At 40.2% G+C, this 23,375-nt stretch overlaps 3 protein-coding genes across 3 annotated transcripts in view; 1 reads left to right on the top strand and 2 right to left on the bottom strand.

The window, feature by feature from the left end:
• Positions 1-310: 310 nt before the first annotated feature.
• Positions 311-7,517, bottom strand: mcm4 (minichromosome maintenance complex component 4). The gene is made up of 17 exons (XM_074689597.1): positions 7,425-7,517; positions 6,242-6,315; positions 5,983-6,141; positions 5,729-5,892; positions 5,510-5,611; positions 5,330-5,425; positions 5,006-5,101; positions 4,560-4,698; positions 4,149-4,369; positions 3,870-3,990; positions 3,049-3,308; positions 2,480-2,845; positions 2,245-2,372; positions 1,911-2,118; positions 1,595-1,823; positions 1,289-1,422; positions 311-1,112 (listed from the first exon to the last, which is right to left on the bottom strand). The coding sequence occupies exons 2-17, from the start codon at positions 6,300-6,302 to the stop codon at positions 1,017-1,019; spliced, it is 2,580 nt and encodes an 859-aa protein (XP_074545698.1). The 5' UTR covers positions 6,303-6,315; positions 7,425-7,517; the 3' UTR covers positions 311-1,016.
• A 2,459-nt stretch (positions 7,518-9,976) lies between these two features.
• cebpd (CCAAT enhancer binding protein delta) lies at positions 9,977-11,447 on the top strand. The gene has a single exon (XM_074688827.1). The coding sequence runs from the start codon at positions 10,225-10,227 to the stop codon at positions 11,113-11,115; it is 891 nt and encodes a 296-aa protein (XP_074544928.1). The 5' UTR covers positions 9,977-10,224; the 3' UTR covers positions 11,116-11,447.
• A 125-nt stretch (positions 11,448-11,572) lies between these two features.
• The window catches only part of spidr (scaffold protein involved in DNA repair), a 45,132-nt gene continuing 33,329 nt past the window's right edge, over positions 11,573-23,375 (bottom strand). Inside the window, exons 11-20 of the mRNA XM_074689072.1 lie at positions 22,479-22,637; positions 18,888-18,975; positions 18,269-18,409; positions 18,109-18,171; positions 17,434-17,632; positions 15,185-15,373; positions 13,982-14,075; positions 13,784-13,895; positions 12,604-12,660; positions 11,573-12,071 (exon numbers count right to left, since the gene is read on the bottom strand). Coding sequence (XP_074545173.1) covers positions 11,952-12,071; positions 12,604-12,660; positions 13,784-13,895; positions 13,982-14,075; positions 15,185-15,373; positions 17,434-17,632; positions 18,109-18,171; positions 18,269-18,409; positions 18,888-18,975; positions 22,479-22,637 — 1,222 coding nt within the window. The 3' untranslated portion in view covers positions 11,573-11,951. The remainder of the gene's footprint in view (positions 12,072-12,603; positions 12,661-13,783; positions 13,896-13,981; positions 14,076-15,184; positions 15,374-17,433; positions 17,633-18,108; positions 18,172-18,268; positions 18,410-18,887; positions 18,976-22,478; positions 22,638-23,375) is intronic.

Here is a 23,375-nt window from a genome sequence, read left to right on the forward strand (position 1 = left end):
TAATGGTCCAAGTATGGAGCCTTGTGGAACTCCAACTGATGTGAAGAGAACTGATATTGTTCACAGACCGCGAACAATATCGTAAGTAAGACTTTATCTTTAAGGTTAATTTTGAGACAATCTAAGGTTTAATTTGGAAAGAAATTTTTCACAGTATTAAACTCCTATTCCAGATACAGGAAGACTACTCCATTAAAAGCAGATGCATGCAAATCATCTGCCCCTTTATATAAAGATAGTAATTGTTGTTAGTTAAATGATATGCACAAAAAACAAACTGCATGTAATTCGACAGAAGGCTACCTTTATTTAGATGATTTTTTTGTTCTGCTATCCATTTTTAACGAGCTTAAATTTTATTTCTGCAAAGAGCATGAACAAGACAGGAGACAATAAAGATGCACTCGAGGGACCCAAAACAGATAGTGCTAATTCACTTTAAGCAGCTTTTAAAGACTCATGGCAAAACTCAGATGAAGTTAACCATCAACTTCACCCTACAACCCTCAGGGGAAAAATAATGAAAGCAGTTTTGCCGAGCAACATTTTTATTTCTTCTTCTATTAACAGTCAAATCTAGAATGACATTTTAACACAGTGGAAATAAATTTTAAATTTGGTATCATACAGATCTGGTACAAAGTGTACTCATCCAACTCAGCTTCAATCCCCCACCAAAGAAAGAACAAACTGTAGGTGATAAAAATGTACAAGTTTGAAACAAAACAGACAGAGCGTAATGCCAAAGCAGGCAACAAACACAAACAACAAGCACTATTAAATATTACCAGTAAAACTTTTTCTATTTTATCCTTTTTTTGATATAACAGGACACCAAAGGCTGAGCAAAAGGCCAATCCAAAGGATGTCTTAATACCAGAGTGCATTCAGAGATCTAATAGCCCCAGAAAGCATGTGGAGGTTCAATTATACACATTTTTTTCCACAGAACAAGAAAAAAGTCAATGTGGGTTAGGACTGAAAATTACGGTCTGTACATAATTGCAGGGTGTGCCTTAAGCAAGGAGACGAACAGTCTTTCCAGTAACAGTCAAGTAATCCTCGTCAGCCAGCGCACGGAGAGCCTCGTCAAACAGCTCCTTAGTGATCGCCTGGAAATGAAGCCACAAAAAAGGAAATCAATATAGGAAGTAGCGGATTTTACCTTACTTTGAGATTTGTGTCCGTGTCAGAGCCATGGACTTGAAATTATGAAGACTCAGGTATCCTAATACCTCAAAAACTTCAATTTATAAGGAAATATATGAAGGAAAATTCAAATATTTACAGTTTCAGACTGTCCTCTAAGGTCCTCAAGCAGCTGCTGGTATTTCATGGCTGGTGTCTTCCCCTTGGCCTGGATCAGTTTCTTCAGGGCCTGAGCGACTTCTTCCTTACGTTTGCGAGCGGTGGCACTCATACCTGAAAGAAGAAATTAGTAAAATCAAATTTACTGCAGGGATTGTAACAAATGATCTCTTTGACTTCATCATGATACAAAGTTTATGTATTTGGGTAACCTTTTTAAGTGTACAATCTCACCCAGTCTCATATCACATATAGCATTCATAATTCAGGCTTAGTAGCCACAAACCTGTTGTGAGAATAGAGATGTCAACAAATCCTGTTCTTGGGTCAGTGGCTGACTGTTTGAGGGCCTCCCGGTGCAGCCTCTTGGCCTCCTCAACGTCAATGGTCTCAACCTTCTCAGAGAAGCGCACTTTAGCGTGTGCCTCTGCCAGGCGGATCAAAGACTCCAGCTGTCTGGGGTAGGCAGACACCATGCCACGACCACTGCCGATCTTCCTCATGTCCACATAGGCCTGAGGAGGAACACACAGAGGGTTCATTTTTCTGTCAGAACTACTGTAAGGACATGGAAGATTTTTCACACTGCATGTTTAACAAACCTCGATGAGGGCCTGGCTGGCCTCCTCGCACAGCCTTGGATTGATGTACGTTCGTGCGTATGCGATGTAGTCCTTAAGCACAGCCATGTCGAGGAACTCCTCCTCCATCTGCTCCTCGCTCTGGTAGTAAAGCGACACCAGGTGATGGGCCAGTCTGCGGTCGTAGGCCTCATCTTGGGGATCCAGCATCAGGAAGATGAGGTCAAACCTGTTGAGGAACAACATGATGCTTGAAAATTCTGCTTTATAACTTTTATTACATTTACAAAAAACATTTGACGTGTTAAGAGTTTTTTTTTTCTCCAGTGTGGTCATCCTGGCTGTGTGGGCTCACCTGGAAAGGAGTGTGTGTGGCAGCTGAATGTTCTCAATCGTGGTCTTTTTGGGGTTCCACTGAGATTCGATGGGGTTAGCAGCGGCTAACACAGCGGTACGGGCATTCAACTGGCAAATAATCCCAGCCTGTACAAAAAATTGCCAAAGGACAATTAAACAGTGATTTCTACTCATAGCTAGAGAAAATAAGTTTTACATTGCAGTCTTTCATACTCTTTTTAAAATTTAAACACCTTGGCGATGGAGAGGGTCTGCTGCTCCATGACCTCGTGCAGCACAGAGCGCGTGCTGTCGCTCATTTTATCAAACTCGTCAATGCAGCAGATGCCGTTGTCACTCAGCACCAGAGCGCCGGTCTGCAGAACCAGCTGCCGGGTCTCTGGGTCCTTCATCACATAGGCGGTGAGACCCACAGCGCTGGAGCCCTTCCCTGACGTATACTGGCCGCGGGGTACCAGGTTGTAGACGTACTGCAGGAGCTGGGACTTGCTGGTACCAGGGTCCCCGCAGAGAAGGATATTCACCTCGGCGCGGAAGTTTCCTCGGCCGGTCTGACTGAAGTCTTTACGGGTGCCGCCGAAAAGCTGCAGGAGGATGCCCTGGAACAGAGAGCGGGGGTTAATACCGAACAGAAACAGGTGGAACCAAAACTTTTACAGACACCTTCTCGCTTTTATGTTTTCAAGTAAGACTTCATGTATCCTCCATCGACCTAGTCAATATTTTTACTGATGGATAGGTTGAACTTTCCCATTTTTCAAACCCTACAAACGTATCCATTAAACTCTTTCAGCACACTCACCTTTTTGATGTCTTCATGCTCGTAGATACTGGGTGCAAGGGCTGATGAGAGGCGTTCATAAACGTCTGGTTTTGCTGCCAGCTCTTTCAGGGTCTGCACTCGGTCTTCAGTGAAGAGCTTCTGTTCGGCCTCCTCATCCAAACCGTGCAGGCGCTTCTCGTCTGTCTTACGGAAGTGGATGGCGTCGATGTGGGTTTTGTAGACGGACTTCACATTGTTCTGACGGGGGTTCACACGCATGGGGACGGCTCTGTAGACACCTGTGGGGAAGATTTAGGAAGCTGTTGTAAAACTTTGGGGCAGTAAGTGGACTTGGAAAGAGCTCTTATGGGCAGATAAGGCTCTTCATGAAACACTGACTCAAACAAACTGATGCTAAATCATTTTGTTTAGGGGAAAAAAGGCAGGTATTGATGGCCTCAGCTGCTAAAATTAGGATGGTCCTGTTTGCCTTCGTATCATGCTTCAAACTTGATAAGACATGGGTATTTTTGCTTCCTTGTAGACTAAATCAGAGCAGGTGTAGCTTTAGATCCCAGATCTGCAAAAGTTTCCACAATTTAAAGTCACTTTTAGTGCAAAACTTTTGTATATTCCAATTCCAACTTCTTCTCCCTCTTACTGCTCCACATAATTTCAGCATAGACTTAGACACAGGCAGTTGATTTGACTAAAATGAAAGCTCTTCTGAAGAAGTAACTCTCAGCTAATGGGAATCTGAAACATCATTTAACAGTTTTATAATTTTCAAACAATTTATTCACAAAATACGACTGATCAGCTTTTGAATTGTTCACTAGCTGAATATGAGGAAGTTGTACCTGTGATGTTAACTCTGTCTCCTGGCTGCACCTTATCAACCAGATCATTATGAGCGTACACAACAGTCGTGTGAGGCGTCTGACCCGCTGGCATATCTTCAGGAGACTCTTGAATTTTGACCTGTTAGAAAACAAGACAGATGAATGAACAGATGTCACTACCTCCTCAATTCATCACTGATTACTACTTTACATATTCTGACATTAGATGTCAGAAAATTAGATGACTGTCAGAAATCTTCCCCCCTTTACCCGCCCTCTAACCCCACTGACTCTCACCATCTGTTTGTCAGAAAAGACTGAACGATTGTGAACGAGCGCCAGGCTGTGGGTGGTGTTGCAGTGTCGACACACAGCCGGCTCAGCGATGCGGCCGCGATCCACCTCCACACGGGTGCTGAATGCGCACACCTGGCACTGGAAGAACGCCTCCTGCATCTCAGGGATCAGCTGCGAGGTGCGGATCACCATGCCGCTGATGGTGATTAGCTGATCGATGTCTGAGGGGGAACACAGACGGCATACAGAAGCTTTAGCCTGAAGCTGATACCTCACATTTTATCAATGCAACATTCACAAAAAGCCCACACTAAATATGTGATGGAGTATCTGTATAGGGTGGTCCCAATAGGTGTGAAATCACTACACTCAAGTGATATGAGCAGGTTTTTAATTACAGACTCCCCTCACCTTCTGGGTTTAGGCTCCTCATGTTCTTGGTTTTCAGGGCGTTGTAGGGGCGGACTTGGATCTGGAACTCCAGGATAGAGTCTGGGAAACGCTCAAAGAAGAGCTCGTTGACCGCCATGTCGAAGGTTGGGATGACTTCCTGTAAAAAGAGAAATATCATTTACTGACATTACTAGGAGATTTAATATCCAACAGGAGGTGAAGGACAAAGATGCTTTAAACATGAGGCAGAAAATATTAAATTAAGTATTGAAAAAAATCTGAAGAGCCAATTTTGGATTCACCCAATTATGAAAAGAAAAAACACATTAACATCTTTCCAAAGGATAATTTATCCTCTAAGCTCATGATAAAGGGAAGAAAGATAAAGAGATTCAATAACTCTCCCCATGATTTTCCTTACTTCCTCCAGGAATAAAAAGTGATATTAAAGATGTCATTTATACCTGTGGGTAACAGATGAGCTGCCTGTAAAGTTCTGCATCGAAGGACTGCACATGCCGACAATTCACGTTGAGTACTGGATCTCCAACAACACTGATCTGTGAGACAGAAAGAGAAACAAGTCAGTTTCTATCTAACTATTTTGAGGTGTATTATCCCACTCTGCCTCCTCTTACTCTGGAGTAATAAATACAACTGTAGCCAGAACATAAAATAATCAAAAAATAACAACTGTAAGAGCATCAACTGCTCTTTTTACCTCAAACATTAATCATTCCAAAGATTCCCTCTTAGACATAACAAAATAAATTCAATTGAGTCACTACCTCCTCCAGCTTCTGCATGTACAACGGCTCGTTCAGGTCCAGTCCAGCATTCTCATCCTCAGTTGAAGTCGGGTCGATGAACCTCTGAAGAAACCTCTGCAGGAGAAAGCAATGCAAAAAAGTGTCATGACCTAAATCTCCTCTAGTAAGAACACACTCAAGCTGGAAGTTAAGATATACCTGAAACTTCTCTTTGCAGTTTCCAACATTGACGTCAGTACCCCAGATCACCAGTCTCTGACCTGCGTTTGGCTCACTGGCTACCGCACCATCAGCACTTGCCTGCAAATAACATGAAAATCTCAAATTCCATTAAACTGAAATCAAAAGTGTCATGTTGAATATGGGTAGGCACTGACACAATTTAAAGACGCGACTGGTCTGGATGACTTCACTGACCGGCTCAGATTGAAGATCGACCTGTGGAGCCTTCCTGACAGACCCCAGATCAGGACGCTGTCTAGCTGGTGTTCCACGCACTCCACTGCGAGGTGTCCCTTCAACCCTGGAGCTGGGGGTCCCATACATCAGAGGGGAGCTCATGTCCACTTCATTGGGTAGAACTGCTCACACAAAGAACATAGCAATTTACTGCATTTTTTTTCCTTTTTTTAAAGATTAAACAAAAAAATTAAAATAAGGACTCTTCATACCTGAGGGACGTGGGCTGGAGAAGAGTGAGGTGTCCTGAGGGGCTGCTGGGCTGAGCATATCAGTGGCTGGGGAGGTCGGCATTGGCATGAGTTCGCCAGCGGAGGAGTCCAGACCCCTGCGTCGCTGAGATGGAGGAGAAGTGGCGACCTCACTGCTTGCTGCGAGTTGACATGACAAAAAAAATTAAACAAGCAATTTCAAACCATTTCCTTTCAGTAAGGACACGGAAAAAGTTAAGTGACAAAAAAGTGAACATACGAGTAGAAGGGTTGGTGTTCCTTCCTCGTTTCCGGCCAGGAGTTGATGTTGGGGAAGACATGGTCTCAGATTTTCTAAAAATAAGACAAGGGCCAGTTAATGTGTTACAACTTAAAAAGCTGGCAAAGTTGAAAACTGCACTTTATTATGAGTTTCTTTGAATATGCTGATTTTATTTTATGTATTTTAGTTGCTGTAGAAGTTTAAAGACTTGAGAAATTAAGAGAATTGTTTTTTAATGAGTTAATATGTCATTAAATAAGCAGTTTTGTTTCATTTTTTGAGGAAGCTAACTGTTGTAGTAATAGTAGATGCACTTCAAAAAATGTATTTCATTCATTTAAAGTGATTATGCTCTTTATTCTGTTGCTTTGCAGTGCTAAGATAAGGCCTTGTAGGGCTGTAGGATTCACAGCTTAAAACCCCAAGCTTCTATCTTTGCTGATCCTGTCTTCTACATATCCAAAAAATGGTCATACATACACAGAAATGGCATCCTCCAAACTGTCAATTTTAAAAACTGATGGTCTTGGTTTGTCTTTGGTAAGTAATCAACACAAAACAAGCGTCCCAAACAGAAACTACTGCATAAAATTATAGATATCTTAGAATTCAATTTCACTAATGGTGTGAAGTATTTACATTTCAACACGCCTTGTTGTTCCTGTGAGGTGCATAACGTGATAACCCCCCAGCACTCTGCTTGTTAACACTTTGGATGCAGTGGGAAAGTGAAACTTCGAGTCACACAAAATCAAAAGACAAAAATCATGTTGCATCTCTACAACCAAGCATCATAGTAGTAATGCTGCAAAAGTTTCCATGTACATGCGTTTAGAAGTTTGCATCCAAGTCTTCAGACTTAAAATCAAAAACATGTCCCATACATACATTTTTTAATTAGTACTTCGCCTTCACACATATCTGTAATTACAAAGTAAACTTTATATCACATTCTTTTCAGACTTTTTGACTGTGGACAACAGCCACCATTTGACATGTGGGTGCAGAAGGAACAATGAGCTGAAACTGTCTGAACTCTATTTAACGATTCTAAAGATGGAGCTCGTGGCGCATGTGAAATATAACCGACAATGAGTGGGTGAAATAAAGGAAACTCAAGTTCAACCTAAATTGTCTGTTAAGTAAAAGAAAAAACTTTATTTAAGTAACTGTGCCTTACCTCTTCTTCTGTGTACGTCCGATTGAAGCAGATCTGGCGCGAAACTGCTGATGACGTAGATTTCGCGGGGAATTTTGGACCAATAGCAAAGTGCCGTCAACGTTTACTTGCAGGGGTTTTCATTTACGTCAACGGGGATATCCATGTTGGCTTTCACTCGTTTTGACTTATTTTAAATACAATGAACTGTTGAATAACATTAAATGAATATTGAAAAACTGTCTCAGAAATTAACCAATTTTCTTAAAGATCCTCACAAAGAATACTCTCTGTTTTGTGAGTAGTCCTATTTTTGCTTACACCCCGGGCTGATTTGGTCCGGTCCACCAGGAAATAACTTTTTTTTTTCACAATATCTTTATTTAAAAGACAAAAATTAATTTAAAAAGTATTTATTGAAATCTTTAATTCGATATGAAAGATCGTCCACCTCAACCGAGAGCAAAGCAATTTTTGTTTATGATTTGTATGAACAGATCTTTTGACAGCTCTGTTTATATGGAGCGGTGTACCGTACGCAATGACTCATTGCTTACCATGTAATGCACTAAATAATGAAGTGGGTGATCTTTCGAGGGAACCATAAAATGGTTTGCGCCAGCCACCTTTAAAAGAAGAGCAGGATGAAAAATACCAAAAAGAGCAAAGAAGTAGCCTTACTATCATAAAAGGAAAAAAATAATATGCAGAGTTCAGGTACAGTGAAATAGAGGAGTTAGTACAATGAGACATTTATTACTTTTGATTTCACTAAGTTAATTGGTCTTAAAAAATGTCACCAAAAATATTTTATTTAAAAGGGCAATAAACCAAAGAGGCTATACAAGCTTGACATTACAGCTTTTCATTTATTGCCAATCCATCTACTTTGCAAAGTTATCAGGATTGAGATACCTATAAAAATGAATGAAGTCCAGAATTTGGACAAAAATATCAAAGGAAATACAAAAATCGAAATTATTTTTTTCTTTACAAATAAGGTGTAAACCTAAAACTACATGATCTTACAAAATGATGAGCCCACAAATTAGTCGCAATCAACTTTTTTGATCCTAATAGCAAATTTGAAAGCAACCGGAAGTAATTACCATAATTGGTTTGGACCTGCAGGTGCGTTTATTGACCACCAGAGAGCGCACATCACCTCTGTAAAAGAGCTTAAACTATGGAAAAGTACAGGCTCACTTCCTAACAGGAAAACATGGGATAGTTTCCGAGAAATCTCAGGACATGCGTCTTTCAAGGGGGAAGTTAAAAGATAAGATGATATAGGATAACCAAAAACACCTGTTTTTTCCTTCAAATCTTTAACCATTTTACAATCTGTATACATGTCAGTGAAACTTACTTGTCATCAATTTATAAATGAAATCTTATCAAAAATAGAGTGCCTTTTGAAGTTTATGGGCATAATCATAGTTCTAAAGCTATTTTTGTGCAAAAGTTTCTACAGCATAATGACTTTAAACAAAATGTTTTTCCTACTTGCATGTTCATTATGCACTCGTACTGGGAAATGGCTTCTCCATATTGTGTTAAAGTTAACTTTCTTGTGATGTATGCCATCTGTTTGGGTGTGTGTCCTGTTTTGTATTTTTCCTATATGACCTTTTTGTGTGTGGATTTAGATACATTTCAATTTCTCTGGGTGTGTTAATGAAGATAATCACAACTATGCTCAAATAAATATGCAGGCCAAATAATACTGATAAATTTAAATCCAGTTGAACCAATGTATTCAATCTTGAATAAATGCTCAGAAGTTACAATCTGGGTCTACATAATGAAAGTATGCATCATTTCAATGTCAAATAAGCCTTGAAAGGCATATATGCCCAAGTTTTTTGTAGTTTTCCTAAATGGGTAAACTTACATGTAATTTTGTCTGGTAGCCCAGCAGATGTCTATAGGCCTGTCGACAGTGATGTTTTTAACTTGTCAGGCCAACATGAGGACCACAATGTGGTTGGTTAAAGGATAGATAGATGTTATACACTACAGATGTCTAACACTGTCATGACAGTCACCAAAAAGTTCTATTATTGATGTACACAAATGATCTTTTTAACAATCCCAGGCCGCTGTGTTAAAGTATCCTGACCTGACACATCTGTATGCTGACAAGATATTTTGATTATCATTTGAACCACTATGTTACAGAGAGCATGACAGCAAGAATAAAAAACTTTTTGTATCTGGAAACCAAATTGCAGATGACAGTTTTACTATACACAATGCAGGACTTGAATTTGTAATAGGAATACTTTGAGAGACACATGTTGTACCTGTTTTTGGAGTTGAGTGATCTAAAAACATTCACGGGGCTCCTGCCAAGGAACAAAATGAACTAAAACCCCAAACACCAAGAGCCTTCAGTATGTAAACAACTCTGAACCATTCATACAGTCGTAGTAAAGAGTGGGTGGCACGAGAAACACGCCTCTCTCTCCTCAAATGGGAAGTTAACCGACACCACGTGACCCTATTTTGACTTGACTGGCTCGTGAGAGGGAGGTGCGTATGACGTCAGCGAGGAGACTATACAAAACACTCCGCGAAGTCCAGCTGTCTCAGAGAAGTGTCAAGAAGTGATTCAGATTGTTAAATGACAGGACCCCTGACAGTCAACACCCAGGGATTATAAAAAAAAAGGTACAGACGTTTTTTTTAGGACACCTGCAGAGAAAGCACGTGAAGCCGCTGCAGACTGATTTTGTGCAGAGAGCTGTCACATCTGTAGGTTACACTTTTTAGAAAGTTTATTTCCCTTTGAAACCACGTGGAAAAGTCACCAGTGTTCATGTGTGACATATACAGCCTGGACTCTCACTGCGTGTCCCCACAATGCAACATGAGTTGGGCGATGGAGCCTGCTAACTTCTACGAGAGCACCAAGCAATGCGGCCCGCAGCAGGGGCTCCTCAAGCCGGTCAGCCGGAGCGACGCTGCGGGCGAGGACGCCACCATGGTGGAGCTGAGCACCGCCACCGCCATGTACGACGATGAGAGCGCCATCGACTTCAGTCAGTACATCGAGTCCATGACAGCTGTGCCAAACCTGGAGCTGTGCAACGACGAGCTCTTTCTCGACCTGTTCAACACTGTCAAGCAGGAGAAGGTGGATTTCTACAACCTTCAGAGCCCTGTGCTTCCAGGAGGCATGCAGCAGCAGCAGCAGCTGTCAGCTGCATACAGCGTGGAGAGGAAGGTGGACAGCGGGCTGGATAAAGGGCTGTTCAGTGCTCCCATCAAACAGGAGTCTGACTGGAGTGACAGTGATATGTCTTCATCTCTGCCCTCCCAGATTGAAACCTGCGCCCAGACCTCCGTCAGCCTTCCTACGGGGCAACCCACACCTCCCACCACCCCAGAGCCCGTCTCCAGCGTCAGCTCCGCCAAGTCGTCTCCGAGGAAGATGGGGAGGGAAAAGGGCAAAAAGGCAGTGGACAGGTACAGCATGGAGTACCGACAGAGGCGAGAGAGGAATAACATTGCTGTGAGGAAAAGCAGGGACAAAGCCAAGATGCGCAACTTGGAGATGCAACAGAAACTTATTGAACTGAGCTCTGAAAACGACAGACTCCATAAAACTATCGAGCAGCTAACCAGAGAGCTCACCGGGCTCAGAGATTTCTTCAAGCAGATACCCAACTCGTCCTTTGCAGGCTCTACGAGTGCAGAGACCCGGTGACAGATTAACGATCACTATATGGACTGAGTTTCAGGCGACATACCTCAACAGACTTTACTTCTTACCATCTGTACCAGATGTATTTTAAGCTTACCATAATGGCACTGGAAAATATATGATGTTGCTGCCATATTTTTGTGGGAATTTTCTCTATTAAATTATTTTACCACTGCATTTACATGATGTTATTTTACCTGACATGGTACATGTTTTATAATTCCACACTTTGTATAAGAGCCAGAGCATGATCTTTTATATAGTTTGTATGAAACCTTGAAAATATTTTGTTTATGGAATCTGTAATAAAAATCACTGAAAAGGTGAAGAAAACATTCCTGTCTGTGAGTAGTTTTTGCAGATAAAGAAGTTGTGTTGAGGAAGGGTGTTCTGAAAAAAAAGGGTGCAACAGGAAATAGAAAGCCAAGTCAGCAAAAAATAAAGCTTTTATTGACAGTGTCAGATATTTTACTCAGAGGTAGAGAAGTTCAAAAGGAAATTTCATTTTATGTACAAAAATGTGTTTAAAGCCAAAAGTCCTGTTGGCAAAGTCACAACCAGGGGATGAAGCACGTGGGCTGCTTTTACAGACTGCATGCCACTGGTCTACCCTTGGGCTGTCAACTCCTGCTCCACAGGATCACATATCCTCAACACAAACAAGACCTTGTCTTTTTTCAGTCTCGTTCTCTTCAGCACAGCCTGAAGCTTTCAGGGAAGCCTTCAGAGGGGGGCTGAGGACACAGGAGGCTGCACAGGCTCAGACCAAGGCCTAGTGTGCAGATCTGTGGAGCCAGTTGAGGATTGATATCATTGGTGTACTTGTCCTGACGGTCGCCTCAGAGGCAGACTTCTTCCAGGCCAATCCAGAGCGCGGGTTTCCTGGTGACCACTCGGACATAAGCTGGGATGGGGCCCACCTCTTTTCCCAGGACATTCTCCACATCGTAGCCTAGGAACTAAAACAGACTACTCATTTAGACTCCTGTAAACTGGCTACTCATCTTTTTGTCCCTTATTTGCAAATAAATATATATAAAAAAATGTTAACCCAGCTGTCTTTGAGCACACTAAAAGCCCTGACCTTTGTACATTAGTCACTTCATCTGTTTATCAAATAATTCTTTCTGCGCTTATTACCTCCCCTTGGAAAGAACATTATTAGACAAAAAGCAAACAACACTGTTTGCAGAGATAATGAACAAGTCCACCACCTGCAGGTTGCAAGAGACACTATTCTGAATATCCAGAGAGGAGTCAGCTAAAAAGAGATCTCTTTCAGCAGGTGTTGGAGGAAGATCACATCAGTAATTTGGTAGCAAATTCTTTTAACTGTAACAATGGCCAGTATGACTTAGGGATTTTAGTGTCCAGAACAGAACCGGCTGTCTTGAACAGATGACTGTGCTTTTAGGACTTATTGACAGAAGATCAATTCACCGGAGAGAGTCCAGCCCACAGTTATGTAACTGTTTGTAAAAGCAAACTTACCTCATTACCCTCGAGTGCTGCGGTGTTTAAGATGGACCTGATCGTCTTTTGCTGCAGCTGTCAAAGATAAAAAAAAGGTGCAGAGCCATTAATGTGTTTTCAATCATCAACTAAAAGAACCAATGGTACACTGACACTGTGCTCTTACTGGTGACTAATAGATAAGGTTACATATCAGGATAATGATAAGAAGAAGAAGAACTGATAATTTTATCAGTTTGACTTAGTTTCCCGATTACAAAGTTACTGCTGGTTTCCAACATTAAACCTGTCATAATTATGCATATGCAAATAACTATTTTCTTCATGCATCCATTCATATGCAGAAAATTTAACCACACGTTTTGGTTTACTAGAGAATTGAGGGAAATTAGAAGATTATTTAGCTACACATCGAAAAGTCTTTGCAGTTTTCTTTAATTCTAATAAAATTAATAGATTGACATTTTGGATATGTGTTTTTATTGGCAAGAATAACACTCTGCAGTCTGCTGCAATTATGTTTCAATCAGCAGCTGGTTAGCACTGTTTAATATTAAGGCTGGTAGATGGAGTAAACCAGCTACCAGGCTCTCTCATTTTGATTCATGTTTCTGTTATATCTGCAGATATCCTTGCTATATAAGTGCTTTGCACAAAGTGCATGTAATACACAACATTATAAGATTGTGTATTGAATTTTTTTACATAGCATGTATACATCTGTGGAAGACTGCAGAATATCTGCTGTGTCCTCTGCAAAACAACGTAATGTTACTATTCTTGCTGAGTTTTGTGGCTCCTAAAAAGCATGCTTTTGCAAACTTAACCTCATAGATAAACACTGGGACATGCTAAGGTGTGGTGCTTGGATTGCACTCAAAATCCAATTACTAACAAGTCAAAGTAAAGCTGCCTGAAAACCTGTAGGAAGAATAAAAGCCAAGAAACAATTCCACACACCATGTTCAGATAAAAAGATGAAACAGGAACTTAAGCCAGTTAGAAAGTAGCTGTTTCAAGTTTAATATTTAGACTCTAGTCTTCCAGTCTTTGTATGAAGCCACACCGGGCTGAGAGACTGCTTTAACCTCACATTTCCTGCAAAGATTGTCTTGTTTGGCTCTGCACTTTTGAAGCATGCTTCACAAAACTTTAAAATTACTGGAATTAGATCGCCCACTACAAAACATGCTCTCACCTTAACCTTCAAAGTGCAGTTACTTAATGCAGAGCTCAGCAGCACTTCTAGTTGAATTTTCATGTCGGGCTTTTCTACAACCAACTTGCAAGAAGCACAGTGGAAGTTTTGACTGTGGAGAGATAACACACGAAATATAAACTTATGATGTGCAAGTATGTGTTCGTTCAGCTGTTTTGTGTTAACCTGAGAGCTTACTGTGTTTCAGAGAACTTCTCTAGGTTGTCACTCCCACAGTGGTTGCAGGCAGGCCAGGAATAAGCAGTGCTCTCATCTACACCGACTATCACCCCTGCAGAGAGATGATACAAAATGAAAATAAAAAAATAAGTACACACAAAAGATCTTTCAGAAGCAAGAATGCAAACTTTACCTCTCTGCTTTTAAGACTGACTTATGAATCAAGGTCAAATATGAATACCTAACTGCAGAAAAGAAAGTGTAAAAGTTAGGAGTGAATGTATGTTTGTGACAGGGGGGAGGAGATACACACGTCTCTTTCATTTTTTATCTGAGATTGAACTGATAAATGCAGCAGAGTACTCTCTGCCTTCACACCATCTCACTTAACAACCAAGAGCAGCTTTCCCACAAACAAAAACATCAAACCAAAACTAAGATACTAAATTTATCAGTGATAAATTGCTCTCGTATGTTCCGGCCCAAGTCTTTTTTTCCACTGGTGATTTCCAGAAGATCGAATCTGCGCACGAGTGCAAAAGATAATAAGATTGTTTTATTTACTTTCAGCCACCTGACCAAACATGTTCGGCCAGAGGGGCCTGAAACAAGAGGGTTCGCATTGTGATCTTTGCCCTGCAGAGTGACATGAAGTCAACAGATGCAGATATCTATCTGATTGTAGCTGCTTTTCTCCAGCACCAACATTTTGTTTCTGATAGAATCAAAGAAAGAAAAGCAATCACTCATGAGTTATTGCAAAAGTTGCAAAATGTTTAGCATTAATTGACCTGTCTGACATAACTTATAATAAAAATATTACTGATAAAAACTGCACACTGCCCGGGATTTTGGAGGAACAATGTTTTTTCTACAATTTAGAACCCTCCTCTGATAATCAAAGCCTTATGGGAGGCAGGCGTGTTAATTTCACCGCAAAATGACATGGGAATAGAGTGAAATCCAACAAAATTTCATGTGTTTTTATTTCATAAAGTCCTGAACAATGACAGCCTGAGGACACTAAATAACAAACAGCAGAAAGTGGTGCCTCAAAGCCACATCAAGACCTCTTGCTGAGTTGTAAACTTGAAGATGAAACAAAAACAAGTGGTTTTGATCCCCCTGAGAAAACGCATCGGGCATGTTTGGCAGGAATTGTTTAGAAGGAGCAAGTTACAGGGAAACCACAGGGCTCAGGGAGGGGTGGGGGGGACTGACCTGTGACAGAGCAGAGGGAGTTGGGTGTGATCTCAGGACTCAGAGGATCCAGTCTCACAGGTTGGGGCAGGGTCTCTGCCCGGGGCCCTGACAACGATTGTGAAGGTGACTCTGGCCTGGACTCAGGGCTGCCTTTGGGCTCCTCAGAGCAGAGCTCAATAACTGACATCTCGGCACAGAAGAGAACTCCTGGATTTGCATGTTTGAGAAAATTGAAAGGTCTTAAAAAATTAAATTTGCATACAAAATCTTCTTGTTCAATCCTGATCACTCAAATCCTTCTCTGAAGTGACAGCAACAGTAAAACTGAACCCCAACATAAACCCCTACACGGACCCTGACTTCAACCTATGACCCTTTCGGCCCTTTGGACAAAACTCATTGAGAGGAACTACTGAGCTATAAAACATTTAATCATCTAATAAGACCGAATGAACACAGTTAAAAATCTTCTTATCAACAGGTCGATATTTAACCATCTCTAACCATTTCAAAAAAGCTTCAACATGAAATGAACACAATCTGACATATTTTTTCATTTTACTTTGATATGGCAACTTTTTAGCCAACATCTGCCTGATTAAATCAGCTACAGAGCATCTGCTCTTTTGTTTTTTTGCTCCCTGTTGGTCCACAATTTTAACCAGATAGCGTGTAACTAGGTCTGCCTGTTGTTTGGTAGTACTGTGCGGTTCTTGTGAGATGTTGCTGCCTCCTGCAAACCTTGTAAGCCTGAACAGATTCAGGTGGTTATTCTATTTAAGACTATGACACTCTCTTTCTTATGGCAACATTGTATTTTATAATGACATGACATGTTATAGTCATTTAAAAGTAATGTCATTAACAATTTGAATTTTAGCAGCTTGATAAACTTAACGTGAACTTTATGCCTAAAAATCAGTTAATAAATCAGGGAACTTACTTACCAATATCATCACTTTTAAAAACTAGAAAAGCACTCACAGACCTCCACCAAGCACATTGTGATTGTCAGCAACACTTTAGTCCTACTTTAATGTTATACTCCCTTTCAGCAGACTGTCTGCCACAATTTGGTTTTAGTTACAGGTTTGTACGATAACTTGTTACCTGACAGTGTTTAAAATTATGAGCCAGTTCATATTTCATATTACGGATCTTAGTATCCAGAGTATTGCCAGGACCTGGATCATACTTTTACATCTGTCAGAAATTATGGTGACCTTGTCTTGTGTTGTTTTACAAAGCAATCCGACCATTTATCGTGGAGTTATATACACATATGGTGAAAACATCCCTATCTCACAATGATAAAGAATCCTTTAAAAAAATCCTGGATCCAGAAATGATCTGGATCACCTCCAAAATTTAATCACTTCTTCCATATCCTATTTTGAAACAAGATCATCAAAATCAGTTCGTAACTTTTTGAGTTATTTTGTTCACAGACAAACAAACTCTCCCAAAAACATAACCTCCAACACTGCAAGTATATGTTAGCTGTTACTGTCACTCAAATGCAACGGGAAAATAGTTTTACTCTGAAATCTATCAATGCATAAGCAGAAAAGAGCAAAAATGTGAAATGCATTTTAAAATTATTGTTGATGTTATCTTATCTTTTTACCTTCCACAACTATTCAAGTGACAAGTAAACACAAGCTCTCTCTGTACATGCACTCCTGAAATGTCCTAAATACAAACCTGATTTTATTTTTCTTAACTAATTTTTCTGGATTTCTATGCGTTTATTCAGAGGACAGAACAGTGGACAGGGCAGGAAACAAGATAAAAGTGGGACCAGGACCACCTAACATCCTGAGGAGTGTGATCTAAATCTCTGGGCTATATTGGCATCTCAAAGTCCTGATATTATCTGGAACCTAATGTCAATATATCCATCTGACAGCAAGAGATTTGAAGGGGGAGAGCTGTGAAGGGGCTGGGGAGATGCAGGCATGTGGGGGTAGAGGAAGTGGAGTCTATCATAAAGGTGACTCTTTCTGTATTTATGCTGCTTCATTTTGTATCAGAAAGTTTAAAAAAACTAAAGCAGCTGTAGAAAGTGTGATTCTGACAACTAAGGAGAGCAAAGAGAAATATTGCCGAATGTGAACGACTTATGTTCACACACTGACTTCTTGTGGAAATTTTTTGATGGACTTTCTCATACACCTGGACAGGCTGCATGTATGAAAGCAGCTTTGATATTAAACCCCATGTGAAACAACAGTTGTATAGCACTTCAAGTGAAAATAAAGCTCTACCATGTTCTTTGATGGCATCTCTGAATGACATGCTACATGCAGATGGGGAGCTTAGAGCTTTGAGGACAGAGGAAGTGAGCACACAGGAAGCGTTCACACACAGGGCCACTGATCGTCGACTCGGCCTCTCGGGCTGCTCCTCCTGAAGACTGGGGTCTGTCAGCACCAACCAAACCTCACCCTGGCCTACATCGCTGCTCTGAAAAAGAAACAGAGAGGCACAAAAAGAGCAGAAAGACTATGAAAAAGGCACGTAGAGGAACCTAAAAGAAGCAGCTGAGAGGAAATATCAGATAGCAAAAAGCCTACAAAGCACACACAGTGTGGAGCCAGAATAACATATTTTCCCCTTCAGATTATTCATTAAACAAGCTGTGCACTATGTTGGTTACTAGTACAGCAACATGTCAGAGTGGTGTGAGCGTGTGGCAAAGTCCATCACTGTTCAGAGCTGCTATCTCATCTTGGTCAAAGTTTAAAGTTCACACCAATCAATGTTAGAGAACTCTGGGCCTCACACAGATTGTCAGACACACAGCGATACGGACACTGCACTCTGCGTCAGAGCTCGCTCTTATCAGATTTTTGGTTCAAATGCTCTATGAGAATGGCAGCAGAGCTCTTTTTTATGATGTACTGAGTCATATTTCTAAAGAAAAGAAAATAGAGAGGTACCTGCATGATTCTCTTGTATATGACAGTAGCAACAAAACTGCAGCGAGAGGCTTTAACCTCACTCTGGAAAAAAAGAAAACAAGTTTGTAACGTACCTGCTTAAGATAAGATACCAAGATCTGCTGAGTATTTAAAATCTTGTATGTGAGGAACAGTTAACCTGCAGTATGTCTCTGAGTGAGTGTTTGGTGTGGGGGAGGTAAAGTGGGGACACAGTCTGCTCCTCACAGGGTTCAACTGAGCTCTCCTGACCAGACAGGAGGTAGCAGAAACTGGGAGCAGAACCCGCAAATCTGCATTCCTGTAAAGACAAAACCAGTGAGTTTAATCTTCATGTGAGCGACAAAAATTATAACTTTACAGACATCAAGCAGTTTAAACCAGTGCTTCCTTTTTTTGTCTGTGTTCTTTTTTCACACACTTTGTTATCCTGAATGTTTGCGGTCCACTTGATGATTATGTCAGTTTATTTCTTTTCAAAATGTTTCAGTTGTCAAATACCAAAATATGTTCTCGTCTTTTGTTTTTCTGGTTGTTTTCATGAGTTGTGGTGTTGCGCTCCAACAACTGGTTTCACACTTGGAATGTTTTCAGTGGTTGTACGTTATTGTCTAAAAGGATGAAAATTAAAGGTTGGTTATTTAAGTAAATATCAAAGCGTTTCTTTGTTTTAGATGTTAGTAAATCTAAATTTGTCACCATGAGAGTCTAAGGCTGACAAAACACAACATCTGATATCAGAAACTGAGAAAATACTCCTGGACCATGCAGTGACTTACAGAGGATGTACTCGGTGTATTGCCATGTTCTTTAAGAGGCATCACTGGAGGCCACAGACTGTCTATCAAGCTGAAAAGTCTGCAGCGCCTGAGAGTGAAACAGAAAAACAAGAAAACAGGGGGTGAGGGGGCGCTGAAAATGACTGAAAGGAGGAGAAACTTGTGAATACGGGACTTTGAAGGAGCACTATGAGAGTGAGTTTCACTTCCACTGAAACACGAATCTGTTAAGACAGAGTTTGGTCTAACGTCACAAAGTCTTAACTGAGAGCATGCTCAGGCTAGCAGAGCACACACACACACACACACACACACACACACACACACACACACACACACACACACACACACACACACACACACACACACACACACACACACAAAAACTGTTTTTACAAGCAGGTTCAGAGATACCAAAGGATGGGAACAGCGCTCACACCCTGTGTAAATCACAATATCACTGCGGTGCAAAAATAACAAGGTTTAAAATGCCAATTACAAGGGGCTTTAGCCAGCATGTGTGCAAAGTGACATTTATCTCCTTTAATCACATTCTTAATCTCAGTAAAGACAGACAAACAGATCACGTCTAATGCACTCTGATGGAGTTTTTCTCAGCTACACTGATACTGGAAGTGGCAACGCAAGAAGAACACAGTAAAGTGAAAAAACATCAAGCAGCAGCCCCAGGAGGAGGAGACATGTCAATCGTTAGCTGATTCATTGTCTTTTCTGAGAGGAACTCGTGGAGTTCAGGGTGGCCGGTCAGCCTCACTTATTCATCCATGTGTGCAGTCATATCAGCCTGTGGGTAACAACCTGTTAGTCAGCCTCTAATCACAGGGTTTCTTTGTGTGGAACTGGTTCTGCAGCCCGTTCAAGTCCAGTGACGCCTGCACGAGGATGAGTAACAACAAAAATAACAGGACTTGTTCAGCTCAGTGTCACTCTGAAAGCTTTGTACAAGAAATATTAGTGCTGCTTTTATTGGCATAATGAAGATTCATTTGTCAAATTTCTTCCTCTTAGAAGAGCTGCATTGTGGACATGGTGCACCGCCCACTCAGAAGAGGCCTCTGAGTTTGAGATTAGAAACACAACATGTCATCATCTGTTAGAGATCAAGTTAAAAACCGTGAGAAAAGAAGACTAATACTAATTGAATAGAAAGGTCCAGTAGGGCTGCATTTAATTTTCCTTTGTTTAAAAAACAAAATCAAGGGATCCAACAGGCTCCTGACAAAGTTTTTTTGTATTGCTAGTGAAAAGCTGGTAATCCACGCCCTCCTGATGTCACACCTTCAGTATGGATGAGGTGAGATGGTGAAACCAAGTGGTCCCACATCAGTGATGGCATCAGAGGCACTAACAGAGGTGGGCTAGCTGTGTGTGTGTATGTGAAGCTCCTCCTGATGTTTACCGTTTGTGCTTCAGCAACGTGGAAATGTAAGAAAAACACACTGGGACACACCAACACTGTGCTGCTGCAGGTTTGCTGTAAAAGAGGAGCTGTTGTTGATCTATTAAAGGTTTCAAAAACCAACTGCCAGCACCTATTTCTCTGACCAGTTAGCATAAGTTTGTTCAATCAATAAAAAGACAAATAAATATTCTAAAATGTGGTTGAACTGAAAGTAATTAGCTGTCATGTTTTTGCCTTCTTTGGACAGAGCGATGCTACTTTTCCCCCTTGTTTTCAGTCATTATGCAAAGCTAAGTGAAGCTAACGTTCTCTTATTTAACCCTGTAACACCGAACATGTTTAATACATGAGTTTCAAAGACCTCAACATGATAAATAGTTTCCTTCAAAACTTGTAATAAATGTTAGAAAAAGAAAACAAAAGTCCTACCGCCAGGTAAAGAGCAGATGGTATTGTTATTGTCACCACAACGTCTTCTTGTCACCCATTTTTTAAAATATCTTTTCTGCACTGAAATAATGCATATTTACAAAAATTACAAAATTTTACTAAAAAGTTGCCAGTACCACCAAATTTATCGAATGTGATGCGAAATATATATCATAACAAAATGATTTAGCAAAATATTACTGGATTTTGTTAAAAAGGTCAATTAATTCCATTCATTCATTCATTTCTAAAAGCTTAGCATTTTCTGGCTAATTTTTGATGGGTCAGGCTTTATGGGGTCAAGGTTCTTCGAGGACAATCTTTTTGGCATCAACTGCAGTGACACCTTTGGCCAGAATCAGATTTGTTTTTCTGGGATAAAGATTCTGTTTCCCATGAGCACTATCACCCACTGTCGTAAAGACAATTCTTAAGATGTGCATGTGTTTTGGAGGAAAAGGAACGCAGAATCGGACAGTCTTTTTAACTTTTTGCAGGGTGCAAAGTAACAAAGAAATATGTTTATTTGTTGTAAGGTAGCACTGTTGTTTGAAATGCGACAAGCAAATTTTTAAACTCAATTTGTACCATAGTTTAGTGTACCAGTCTATCTGTTTATCCTTACTCACAGCCCCGTGCTCTGAGGCGTGTCCTTAACCTGTAATGTTAGTGAGTCCTGATTATGTCCTACAGTTGCTCATCTGCCAAAAGCAACTTCACCCACTAGAGAAAACGTAACCTTGCTCTTCTTTTTATTCATGGACTCTTAAGTTTGAAAAGACCCCTGCAGTGTAACTGCTGCATGTTGGGAAAAATATCCCAGTTCAAGATCTCTTAGATCACTATCAACATCTCACATGTACGCATAGACGTGTCAATACACAGGGAAGCTTTATAATTATCATTCAGATGTCATAGTGAAGTCATTCTCTGTTTTGTAATTGGAAAATCATTTCTTTAAAAAAAATTATGTCTTTTTTTGTTTTTTAGTAATTTTTTTTAATATTTCTGCCTCAAAGCCCAATGTTTATTATTTCTTAGAAACTGAGGGTTAAACTGAATGTCTACTGTAACCCAAGCAGACCCACGTGTTTTTCCAGTTGAGTGTATAGCACAGCCCATGTGCAAACACTGAAGATAGCCCTTCACAGTCTGACCGCAGACAACCTCCAGTGACATTATAGGCTGTGGTGGCATTGAAAATACCAGAGATGTAAACATACCCCCAGCCTCATCTCTAAATGTTCCCATGTCAGTTCATCTAGCTGCTTCTAATCTGGGACCCTGACTATGGAAACTCACACAGGGACACAGAGCATGCACCTCAGTATCACCTTACACGTAAACACTGCTGCACTGCTGGCTGAGCGACATAATCAAGTTCATATGAGCTCACATTAAAATCTCATTGTGCTGTCAGAGTGGGAGTTGATGTTTGAGAGGGGCATTCAAGGATAAAAGTGAGGAATTTGCTGCACAACACTGAAGGTTCACACATTAGGCACTGAAACAATCAATCTATATGTGCTTTGTGATTCATCTCCATGCCCGAAGCTACAGCAAACAGCTGTACTGAGGCTCCTTTGATAGCATTTCATATCAGGACCTGTCAATCACCAGCATTTACAGGGTTAGGAGCTGAGATAAGATAACCTTGTTGAAGTTCACTCATGGCTGTGAACTTAAATGCAGGTGAAAAGCTACACAGGCTTTAGGAGATGAGGTAGCACAGGTCTCACCTTTCTCGGGTCACCCGCTGCACCACTTTGACGCCTCTCAGCACACAGGTCTTCCCCTGCCATGTGTGGATGTACTGGTGGAGGTTGTCTTTGCAGGGCAGGAGGTGGAGCTGGATCTCACTGAATGTCCCATAGCCATCCTGTACAAGAACACAGAGCCTGGGGAGAGACAAATAAGTAGACACATTTAGAGAGAAAATTAGACTGCTATAACAGACTGATCAATCAATCAATCAATCAATTAATCAATCAAATTTTATTTATATAGCACTTTTCATACAAATAAAATGTAGCACGAAGTGCTTTACAAACAGACACATTAATTAAATAAAAGAATTATACCCCAAACCCACTCCACCCAGCCCCGGAACCCACCCACAAAGCAACCCAAACACAGTGTTAATAAAAAGCAACATAGATAAAAGACAATATTAAAGCACACTGCTGTACCCAGTACGTACTTAGGAAGCGCCTTCTTAAAGGTTTAAAAATGAGAAAACACTGAAGGTTAGGTAAAAAGTATAAAATTAAATGTATCATAAAATAAAATAAGAAAATAAATGATTTTTAAGAATTAAGAATAAAAAAAACTTGAAATTAAGTTTATTTATATATATATATATATATATATATATATATATATATATATATATATATATATATATATATATATATATATATATATATATGTATATATATATATATATATATATATATATATATATATATATATATATATATATATATATATATATATATATATATATATATATATATATATATATATATATATACATATAAAGAATGACACAGGAAAACTAGAGAATAAAATACGGAAAATATAAAAGATTTTAAAAAGAAAAGATAAAACAAATAAATAAATAAGACAAGATAAAA

Source organism: Halichoeres trimaculatus, unplaced genomic scaffold, assembly GCF_033239565.1.
Source record: "Halichoeres trimaculatus isolate MK-OKI-2021-1 unplaced genomic scaffold, fHalTri1.1 fHalTri1_scaffold_15, whole genome shotgun sequence".
In the NCBI taxonomy this organism is placed as follows: Eukaryota; Metazoa; Chordata; class Actinopteri; order Labriformes; family Labridae; genus Halichoeres; species Halichoeres trimaculatus.